At 33.9% G+C, this 12378-nt stretch overlaps 1 protein-coding gene across 6 annotated transcripts in view; it reads left to right on the top strand.

Moving 5' to 3' along the window:
• The window catches only part of tfc (triforce), a 51866-nt gene extending 43123 nt beyond the window's left edge, over positions 1-8743 (top strand). For all 6 annotated transcript variants that reach the window (XM_053750593.1, XM_053750592.1, XM_053750595.1 and 3 more), the window contains 2 exons: positions 4533-4641; positions 6804-8743. In XM_053750593.1, coding sequence (XP_053606568.1) covers positions 4533-4641; positions 6804-7054 — 360 coding nt within the window. In that variant the 3' untranslated portion in view covers positions 7055-8743. The remainder of the gene's footprint in view (positions 1-4532; positions 4642-6803) is intronic.
• Positions 8744-12378: the final 3635 nt, after the last annotated feature.

Genomic DNA, 12378 nt, shown 5'->3' with positions numbered 1-12378 from the left:
AATGGCGTTACGTCACGCACGGCAGCGCGTACGCATCTCCGAATGTCGTAACGGTGTGTTTGATCACGCCAGCTTTCCCTTTCGTTTGGTTAGGATTCAGTTCCACTGTTAGCTCAAAATATACCTAACTAACAAGCCGACCCGGCTTCGCTTCGGTACTATGCATGTTATATACAATAAAACCTTCCTCTTGAATCACTCGAATCTATTAACAAAACTGCATCAAAATCCGTTGCGTAGTTTTAAAGATCTAATCATATGCAATGTAATAATATGCACTTAAATTATACAAAATCAACTTTAAGACATTACGTGCACATAATATTTTTTATGCCAATTAACCCGTAAATTGCAGCTTATATGGGTTTACAATTATTTTGCGTTAAAAGCTTAACTTACCTGATAACAAACACGAGTAGGTATATAATCTTTAATGCATTGAGTAATTAGTTGATATCATGTACTTGCTATACATTATATTAACTAGGTACTTATTTAAAATTATCATCATCAGCCATTTTAAAGTCCCCAATGCCGGGGCACTGGCCTTCCTTACGGATGGATAAAGAGTATGGTCATTGCGGCAAATAGCTAAAATAAAAGTACAAATAAATTTAAATCGAGAAAACAAAGAGTACTTTACATTGCAACTTGTACGATGTTGATCATTGAACAATGCAACCAAATCGATAAAAATAATTTAAAGTAACACTTAAACATAGACAGTAGATCGTCACCTTTATGACCACGCCTCGATTATTTCATATTGATACATTCTCATTGAAACTTTTGTTACTTCACTTTCTTTGTATGGATCCGTACCTTATACATTTAGCTGGGTGTCAAACATGGTTAAAAATAGTTTATTTTGATGCTGATTATTTTATAAAAGATTTCATTTCATTGTATCGTGCCTCATCTCTTGTAATCAGGTTTGTAAATGTCATACGCCACTTCTGTTTATATTAATGGTGTTTATTATTACTATGTCATCAATTTCAAAAGTTTATCAGTGTCGATGCAATTATGCTTCACCATTAATATCAATGAAAGCCTAAATAGGCTATGTTGTAATCAAATTGATAAAGATTAAATTATAAAATTACTTAATTACAATAATATGCAGACTTTATAACTTTTACTACCACTTTCCGGAGAAAGTAGATTTTGTTGGTTAAAATAAATACTTCTTGATATTTATGTTGATTTAATATCAGTTAAGGACAGATATACGAGATCAGAACGTAAAATTCATTCTGTTGATGCTTAATTGCACAGTGAGATGGAAATTCTCAGAAATTATGTTGGAATGCGCCGGCGTCGAAACATTGTCAAAATAAGAGAGCGTACGATCGAGAAAAAACACAATAATTTGACGATTTTGTAATGCCAAAACTATTATTATCGCTATGAAAATTTGTAAGAAAACATATAGCTTTTTATTATTTTAGGTAGTCTAGAATCAAAAAATAAATATATAAATGATAGCCCGAATACAAAATTTGTAATATTAAAATATACTACGGAACTATATGAGATCATTTTTTTCTTATTATTATTTTAGAGCTGTGCTCTTGTCAGTGGAGTAAACGCCTCCTCTCCTCTAGCCGCGTCCTAACTTTTAAGTTCTGAATACGACACAATGCCTGCCTTCTCTTTCAGTTGGCTATATTACATAATAAATTAATTTTATTCATGCACATCTTATCAAAAGGTCAATATCACTGTTGATACATTCTTTCAATACATTTCCCACCACCAAACTAGAACTGTATAATTATGTCAGAAATTATATACAATTTGCTTTGACGCTGCTCAGAGTTAACCTGAACGTCATAATTAACTTTGTAGTTTTAACCTCATTAGCTCGGAGATAATTACTTAACGTGTGATGTGTAGAAAGTCCATTTCATAACGTGTTGAATAAACAATGGATTTTTTTAAAGCAAAATATTTGTTTTAGTTAACTAATATTGATTCTAATATGACTGTCCTGTTTGAGAGAAAAAAGCGTATAGCTTGAATATGTTTGCGGTATAATTAGGTATATTTTATAATAAAATAGTAAAACTAAAATTAATATTTTATTGAAATGAAAATTATTGTAAATTTCCATGCTCTGCTCCATGACGAATGCTTCGTTGTACCTAGCTTGAAATTTGCTGGTAATCACATACTTGGCTACATAGTCTATCGCGCTTTCTAGGGGTTATAGTTAACATTATTTTATCCCACTAATATTATCCAACTAATATTATATTATTATGTATTTCCTTAACAATTCACAGCACCTAGGCCGGTCCTTTAAGAAGCTTGAGTGGGGACACAGCTCCAACACGTAGACGGCCTTTGGAGAGTTTTGAAGTTATGTAGGTCTCCCGCCAACACTCTCCCGGATATACAATTGAAATACCACCATACCCATGAGCAGATAGCTACTATATATAATTATTATAATAGTTATCATTTAAAAATGGCGACCATCATGTCTATAACTATTGAAGATGTTGAACGAAACGGGACTTTACTTTTGTAAGAATTTTGGGATGAAAAATACCCTATGTGTTATATTCCAGGTTAAATGTTCTGCAGGACGGATTAGGATGAAATTTGTTAGATTAGATTATTTCTATGTCAGAACGTTTAATACTCATAAAGACATCCCAAACTTACACATTTATGAGTTAATACGGTGCTAAAAATATAGCTGAATTTAGCCAACAAACTCGTGTAAAGGGTAAATATTACTAACCTAATCGTTACACGATTTTATCGTTTTGTAAACTAACACTGAAAAACTCGGTTTGACCGACACAGTCAGTTTCCAGTACATTTAGCGCAAGTTAGTGCCGACCCATTGAGCTGGGCTAAACTGCGGTAACTGAAGCTCATCGCCCATGCGTATGACTGTTACCCTATCAAGGGGTTTAAAACCTTAAATATAGTAGTAAGACCCTTCAAAAGCCATAAGTCACGTCCATTAGGCTGAATTTATTTTATATGAGGCAATTTTTTTTTTAAATTATTAATACGTTGAATGCAACAATCTACATACAAAATCACATCCGATGAATGATGTCAGTTATGTTCTAAATCTATGATTAGCTAATTTGATTAATATTAATAGCTAATTTGTTACTTTGCATAACAAAGAGTAAATAACGCCATCTTTATGAATTCATTTCGTTTTAAAAATGTTTGATTAAGAGTGAATTTTTTTCAAATATGGAAATAAATACTTTCTTTCAAATTTTTAATTAGTTTAATATACTTATGAAAACTACACTAAAAGGGAAGTTTGCATGCGTTATTCTCAAAGTCAAAATATTTCTTCAGATAAAAGTAAGCCTCTGTCAATCTCCAGCTTATATTCATATGGATTTCAATTCATCAAATTTCTCTCTCTTCAGAAGTACACCATCAATTATCAAAATTCTTTCACCTATGTTGTCATCAAATAAATACAAAATAGGAAATTATTATATGTTGCTAAGTATAGTCAACATTTTGACAAACTCAGACCGAATGGCCGTTCGAAAATTAAAATTCAAATGGTGTTCTAACATCAAACTGCTTTAAATTTTTGCAATAAAGCAACATTATTCGTTTAGTATTTATTTCGATATTCCCATGAGAGCAAAACCTTGGGACGTAACTTGCAGTAAACATTATTGACGTTCTAGACACACTGAAGAGATGACAAATGAGGTTCACAGAACCAATTTATATAAACTGAAATGCCAGATTAAATAATATAGATTTAATCACAGATTATGATGTGACCTTTTACACCTAGCTTACTAGTATTAAATTATAGCTTAGGTACATACGTGAGAGAGTGGACGAATGACCTAATAGGCTAGGTGGACCTTCACCTTTACATGTAGGATGAGAACAAATAGCCCTTGTCAAGTTTATCTTAATATTTTTTGTAATCAACTTAAATAATAACATTGTTTTAGGTAATAATTTTTTCAGTATATTTATGTCATCATTTTATTATACAACTCAATTCGAGATTTCTCAAGTCGCCCAACATGGCTAGACAAGTACCGCCAGCGTTTATTTTTACTAAGCCTATCTTGTATCTAGCATTTGTTGTAGCCTATTTTGTATCTAGCATGAAAATAGTACATTCATACATTCATATTTCATAATTACCGTTTAATAATTACCATCGTGAAAAATTAACGTCCTTTGTTGCGCCGCTTCGTCTTCGCCTTCCTGCTTTTTCAGCCGGAGTACATACACTTAACTATAAATAATTTTTGACATTAATAAATGCATCTATGTTGAACAAAATATGACCACAACAAAATCATTTGGTATGTGACAAGCTCCGAAACAATACCTCTTGCATATAAAAAATAACCCTCTTATTCATAAAAATATAAAGCATGGTTTGTCTTGTTCTATCAATGTCAAATTTCGTAAAGTGTGATAATGAAATTTTATAATTTTTATGAATAACGGGGTAAAATTGAAAAGAAATAAATTTCATATGAATTAATGAGCTAATTCCTCCCTTCCAGGCGAACTGGTTCAAGGCGCAGCAGTACTGCCGGTTCCACGGGATGCACCTCGCATCTATCTCCTCCCAGCAGGAGAATGACAAGCTGGAGCAGTATGTTAAGGACTCAGGTAAATATTCTAGCGGTCCCATGCGGGTTTGCCCCTGTGGTAATTCTGCCACAAATACAAAAGTAGACAATAAAATGGGCGCTGTGTCTTATTGGATAGTAACACTGGGTGTTTACGAGTATCAACCAATCTTAACCATTCGGTTTGACAATGACAAAAAAAATGTTATCCGTTTTTACTCTTTATTAAACAGACTGTTGTTCCAAAGACTTCAAGCAAAAATTTTTTTTCAAGCTGAAAATTCTTATCATTATTAATAAACCATCTGAATAATACTAGCAGTGCTACCCTAACTACTAAGTATAACTCAAGGAATTAGTAGGTACTCCGTACTTACTAATCCATGGTATAACTAAGCATGAACCTAAATACGAAAATCTAAAGCAGTTTTGATATTAGAACACCATTTGAATTTTGATTTTCGAACGGCTTTCCGGTCTGAGTTTGTCAAAATGTTTCCCCATTTCCTCAACTACATTTTCGCAACATATTATATTTATGGTTTCCTATTTTATATTTATTTGCAACAAAAACATTTAAGTCATATCTTTGATACATAGTTGTTAAAGTTTATTAAGGACGGAATACTGGCGGTAATATATTTATAATGAATCTTTCTGACGTAATCTTTAGCTACCTATCAGATGACTTGCAACTTGATATTATCTTGCACATTGTATATTATCTATGAAATTCATAGACAATGTGCAAGATAATACAGTAGTATAATATTCATAGTATGAATATTATACTACTGTTCATCTATGACTGATTGAACAATCGACGCAACTAAGGTCATATGATCACTATCTAAATTCTGCATTTAGTTTTAGCACAGCATAATTTAACTAAGTACATTGAGGCACATCATTGTTTAGGTATGTGCCTTGTGGTTCCGCCCTAGAATAGTATCACGCTATATCCTCCCGTGGACCGAGAATATCGTACGAGTCGACAAAGGGACAGATAACCTTGGCAGCTAAAAAGTAACAATGGCATTTCCAAGGAGGGTTGACGTCAAACTGGTCGGTTGGAAAATCACAGCCCAATTTCCATAAGTTTATTTATTCACACTGACCCCGGGATTCGCGATATCACAGCCCAGAATACCACCGAAAACATGTGAACATGAGAGAAAAAGGCATATTATTGATTGTGCTTAATTATAGGTAGGTATGACTGGATCCAAATTGCGATAACACGAGCAAAAACTACTGAAAATCCTGCCAGAATTTAATTTTCGACCGTCAAAAGTCGGAAATACGAAATGCGCACGTCTCATCACCCCTCGGGTTATAAAGTGTGATTTCAATGCAATTTGAAAATGCCCCGCCATCGTAATTTGACTCATGATTGCACGCGACGTTGCATTAAACTTGACCCTCCCCTTGATCCTTCGTATTATTAATGTACGGGAAAACCCACAGCGAAAAACTCTCGATTAATTGAATTTCGTGGTAACTTATTTGCTTAAATACGTAATTTATTTTCCGTTCTTTCTTACTGTTGCTGTAAATTTATTTTTTTAACAAAATATGTACTGGAAAAGTTTGTGTGAATGTTGGTTAATCTTTCAGGCAAAAAATGATAGACGGATTTCGATGTGATTTAGTTGACTGATAAAGTATACATACTGGAATTGAATACGAAGTAGTTTTTTTTTATCCAGAAATTCACGAAAACTGCCTAACAAATTATTTATATAAGATACTTTATATAAAAAGTAATATACGTCCTAACTAATATTATAAATGCGAAAGTAAGTTTATTTGTTACCTCTTCACGCTCTGTCTACTCAACCAAACCTCTTGAAATTTTGCATACATGTAGTTTGAAGTATGGAGAAGGACATAGGGTACCTTTCAACATAGAAAATAAACGCGGATGAAGCCGCGGGCAAAAGCTAGTAAAATAATAAATGATCAAAAATGTATATATTATTATACATAAACGGATTGATGAAAAAATTTAGAGTATGATAAAACTGACAAAATATTCAAAGTTGACCAAACGGGAAATTAGACCGATCGTTCTTATTCTATGTTTCTCTTTCTCTCTCGCGGGATTATTTTTCGTACATAAATGTTATTGTAAACAAACAAATTAAATGTTAATAAAAAAAAACAAATAGAAACAATTGAATAATTTTTATCAAATTTCAGGTTATGGGCGTGAGCATTTCTGGACGTCGGGCACTGACTTGGCCGAAGAAGGCAACTTCTTTTGGATGGCCAACGGCAGACCTCTCACCTTTGTCAACTGGAACGCTGGAGAACCCAACAACTTCCGATACGAGAACGGAGAAGAAGAGAACTGTCTAGAACTATGGAACAGGGATGATAAGGGACTCAAATGGAACGATTCGCCTTGCTCCTTCGAAACTTACTTTATTTGTGAGGTTAGGTCAGATTGATGTGTGTGATCGCAAGCTAGGAATGCCATTTTGTATGAATGTTTGATGAATTTAAAGGCCTGCATAGACGAGTGACTATATTTGCACACGAAAAGAAAAGACATTTTTTTTTAGTCAAATAGAATGGGACGTTGTTCGAAGTGATATTCTGAAGTAAGCAGTCTTTTTTAAGAAATCCCGCTGTGAATGCGAGGTGTGGGAGTAAGAAAGACCCCAAAAGAACCCGCCGCATGATAATGCTGCCAATGCTTCTCTCCATTTCTGATTCCTCTCACACTAAGGTTGACAGGAAGAGATACCGCTTTAGAGATAAAGTCCACCTTTGTGTCCTTTTTTTAATTTGATATTTCTTTTTTGTACTTTCCACTTTCGGTGCAATAAAGAGTATTGTATTGAAGATATTGATAGGCCCTTTTTGTATAATTAGAACTTAATCGAGGTACCTACGCTTGTTGTTTTGGTGTAGAAGTTAATATTTCCATGTATACTGTCTCTCGTCTGCTCAGGCCTTATACAACTGAGATTTTTTTTATATTTCTGTATAGGAATCAGTGAATCACAAAATATTTATTCTTATTTTATTAATTTTATGTCTATTTTCATAATATTTAAAATTTTGTTCGTTTTGTATGTACATGATTTTCATACAAAAGTTACCATTAGGCATGTACTTTAAAAGTATTGTAAGTTATTTTTTATGTTTGTGGAGTTGGAAAAACACTCGAATACTTTTAGTATTATAAAAAAAAAATGTTGGGAAAACATTCGCAAAGATGTTTTTAAATAAGGAATTGAAATTAAAAAGAAAAACTATAGGTCTACGGAATTCTCAAACTCAAAATTATAATAGGTATATACATAACCTGTGTCGTGGAATAAAAATGTAAAATATGAATTATAGCGGACTGTAGATTTAGGCTGGTAAAAATAAAAATCCAGGAGCTACGGAGAAACGTGACCGTTTATTAGAGGGAGAACGAACAAGAGAGAAAAAAATTGGATACAGACAATGTTGCCGTAACCAAAAAATTAAATATAAAAAAAAACAAACTTTTTAATGTTGGTGTTCCAACAGTCGTTACAAATTATAGATGGTACATATGAGTAAGGCCAGGCACAGTTCCACAGTTTGTCCTTCCAGGCATACAATATTTAAAATTATAAGATAAAATTATGCATAAGCAATTAGCAATTTGATAAAACAAAAAATAATGAGGTCAGTATGTCGAGTTATGTATACGTAATTCATTTATTTATTTTAGAGTCACTTGTAGATTGCTAGCTCGGTTAGGTACTACTTCAACTATTACATAAATTGAGCTAGCAAAACATATACAATATGGATATATCAATCTAATACTAGTAACTATATGACTTCAAACTTTTTGATTACTTTTGATAATGTTTTCAGTACCAAATGTGACTACGTAGGTACTTAATAATAGATTGTAAACATCAATACTATATCCATATTGTATAACCGATTATAGGTATTGTATAATTATAGGTAATTATTTTCAAGCCGATACTCAATAAAGGTACAGTATGAGGATGATCTTGTACGAGCAACTTCCGAGCCGCTGGCTCAAGGACGCCCTGTCCATAGTCAAACTTAGGTAAACTATAGTTACCTTAAGATTTATGTGTAAATAGTTTTAAGTGAGGTTAATAAATCTGTACATTTTATAAGCTTTTATTTTATGTAAACTATGTTTGTTCGGGTATGGAATCTTACAAAACAATTTTGAAGCAATCTTCAAACGATTAAGCTGAAATTTTGTAAACACATGTTTTTTTGGATGATTTCTAATGGTGTGTCGTCTACACCAAGACATTTATATAATGTAAAATCAATATGTGGCCAGAAGTGCTGACATGATTTCTGAAAACTAGTGATGCCGATGATCAAGCGAAGTGGAGACGAAAAAGTAGGAAAGGGAACCCGAGACTCCGACCCGAGACTCCGACTATCAACGACTAGAAGAAAACCGAGAAAAGACTCAGATGCCAAAAGAGGCCACAGCCTCTTTTGTCACATGGTACGAGAAATGGGACAGACAGTATTGGCACAGGCAATGAACCATTGCTGGACAGCACCACAGTCGCAGAAATTGTGGACAACTTCCCTTTTATGAATTATTAAAGTGTGGTACTATAATCTATGGCTAGTACTCAATAAATCCACAACAAAAGCCTCTAAATCCAAAATAGATAAGGCCAGGCATTCATTATGCATCGCCCAAATGTCTTCAGACGTAATATAGGGTTTAGACCGAAGCGTCTATTTTCATACATATTGTATCGGATTTAGGATTTTCAAAAGTTAATTAGTAATTGAGTAAACTTAAAAAAATACTATCAGTTGTAAATTAAACTTTATGATTGATAAATACTTGTCGCCTTTTGGGTAAACTAATGAAATAATTAGGTCCATACGGAATGGTAGCATGAATGCATCCAAATATCAATTTAACTTATCAAGGGTGAAACAGGGTTATTTCTAATAAAACTGTTAAGTAAATTCTATCAGAGTGACTTATAGTATAACATAACCGACTTTATGAAAGAGAATGATCATTTTCTTTCCACCCTACGCCACATTCGATGTTCTAATTTCTAGTTGCAAGTGTATGTATGTTTGTGTGAAATGTATTAAACACTGGTACAAAATCTAATTCCAACTTTCACAATTATTTTGGAATGTTCACTAAATCCCAAGCATAATTTCATAGAATTTCAAGAAGTGGGCCCTCAGACACGCACATGGTGTGAAGGATCAGTGTAAAGGTGGTTAAGTCGTGGAATTTTCATCCTTTCCTTATACATATTACAAAAAGAAGCCCCTCATCGCATCTGTCTGTATGAAGGCGATAAACTCAAAAAATGCTGGACGGATTTTTGTAGGGTCGCTAGTAGTTACTAACTTTGCTCGATATGTTCGTGAATAAACACATGCTGACAGCTTAATAGGTGTACGTTAAACTGGTAATTTCCACATAAATTCGTAGATACCTCGATAGCTGAAAATAAGCTAATGAACGAATAGCGTGCGCGAACGCTCTGGCGGCTCCGACCAATCAGGTATAAGTATTTTTATTGTCTGACTTTCATGACGAAGGACCTTTTTAAAAACTAGAGGAAATGGAGTATGTTAAATATGAACGTACATACTGTAGATTGTTTTGAATTCAGAAAACCTGCTTTGAAACTACTTTCAAAGCATTTGTGCAATCAATTCAGTTGAATATCCGGGGAGGGTGGGGTATTAAAAAAAAATTATCAACAAATCTGACAGTAACATCCGGATTAATAATCTGCAAGATTTTCTGCGTTCAAAAAGATCAACAGTGTGCGGTCCTCACATATTGTATGCTCAACTTCTTTCTTTTCTTCCTTCTTTCTTCCTTCAGCGCCTGCTCCACATTACTTGATGAAAGAACATTTGGAACAATACTGAACCTTCATATTGAGGCGATGATTCTTCACTAGGCTGGTTACGACACTTGTCATTGATTGAAAGAATAAATAACAATATTAATGGGCAAACCCATTGGAGTTTGGAGAACATGTGGAGGATTTGGAGTTGTAGGAAATACATAAGTAAATTTTAAATCAAGAATTTAGTTATCAATTTACATTGCAATATCAACCTGAAAGAATCTAACATGGTGTAAACCTAGACCAATATGTAATACGGTCAATAGCATTTCGAGTTACCCTGTATGGATCTCTAAGCAGCGGTAATAGAATTGAATTTACAATGAATTTGTATAACCTGATGTTCTGTTGACTGTATCTAGCTACTTTCGGCGGTGAAGTAATAAAACATCATCGGTAACCGCAATAACACAGGCTTAGCAGAAGATTATTTTCGCAAGAAATGATAAATTCCATTGGCTACAAAATAAAATGGTTCGAAGAGTCTACCTACCCTTCGAACCATTTCTGTGAAAATTTAATTCAGCGAAGTTTATATTTCATAACTTTGTAAGAGGGGTTATTATACTTATTTTGGATAGTGTATTAGTCATTTCCTTTATAAGGCGTAAACTTCCTGTTTACGACGGGAATTGGTGATGGGGAGGAAAATTGCTTTTTTTAATGCGGCAAACTGACAGACGTCCTGTAGGGAATTGATGAATTGTAAGTTCAAAATGTTTTTCTACGTTTAGCCAATAATCTTCCAAACAAATAAAAATAAACACCTGTATTCAAGCTGACTTGATGGCATCTTGCTACGTTATCTGTTTAGCCGATAATAAATAAATAAATACCTTCCGATGAAGCCATCGAAGTGGCTCGATTCTGGCAAGAATATATTTAGCACCCAATACAGCGTTGTAGATTTGTAATCGACACGCAAAGAAGTAGAAGAAAATGTTTCGATCCGTTAAAACTGGGAATATTTCAAGGAATGTGGGCACACTGAGCATGTTCCTAAGAACATCACTACTAATTCGACTTACAGTTCTCTCTTCTTATCTTTACTTACTTTCCTGGTTGAAAAGGTTTTAATTTTAGTTAATCCGTGGTGGCGTTGTGACTAATTTGTAATAGTTACATCATCATTATTGTTATTGTAAATTCAATACTTTCTGATGAACTAGCGGCCCGTCCTGACTTCGCACGGGTAACATAATAAATTTTACACCTTACCTTTCTCAGGTACATATACTTCGTCCACTCCACACTGTCTATTGCTGAAAACCGTATAAAAATCCATCTGGTAATTTTTGAGTTCATCGCGTTCATACAGACAAATGTCTATAATGGGAGTAAAAGTTTGTATGAAAATATGTCTGTTCCGTTTTCCCAGAGAAATTCACGAACGTGAAGCCTCGGGCAAAAGCTAGTATACAATAATTTCATGCATATTTTCCTTATTGTGATAAAAAACTACTTGCTAAAATTCTTCAAACGCCAAATTGTAGAATAAAGAATCACTTGCGTCCCCGACCGTGCACACAGATTGAATCAGTAAGGAAGTGCTCGTTTCATCGCTGCCATATCGCATCCTGCTCCCCGTCTATGCCTACTTATTTATTTACCTGCCTGAAAATTAAATTAGCTTCGGTAGCTCGGGACTTAGTGCACTTCAAGATGTTTTTTTTTTCTCTAATCTTAGCGTTTCCGCGGTTTCTTCCGCAGCCATTGAGGATTGACGATTATTATGTACAAAAACCGAAATACGTGCGAGCTAATTTTGATTACAAGTTGTCCCAAACGAGGATTTCACTAGATTCAAAGTACAGTTCACCAAACTAGCTAGGAACTCATCTGCTAATTACTGCTAAACAGCGTGAGCATTGCGACCCTAATTCCGC

The sequence above is a fragment of the Plodia interpunctella genome, chromosome 10 (genome assembly GCF_027563975.2).
Source record: "Plodia interpunctella isolate USDA-ARS_2022_Savannah chromosome 10, ilPloInte3.2, whole genome shotgun sequence".
Taxonomy (NCBI): Eukaryota; Metazoa; Arthropoda; class Insecta; order Lepidoptera; family Pyralidae; genus Plodia; species Plodia interpunctella.
This window is presented reverse-complemented; position numbering and strand designations above follow the sequence as displayed.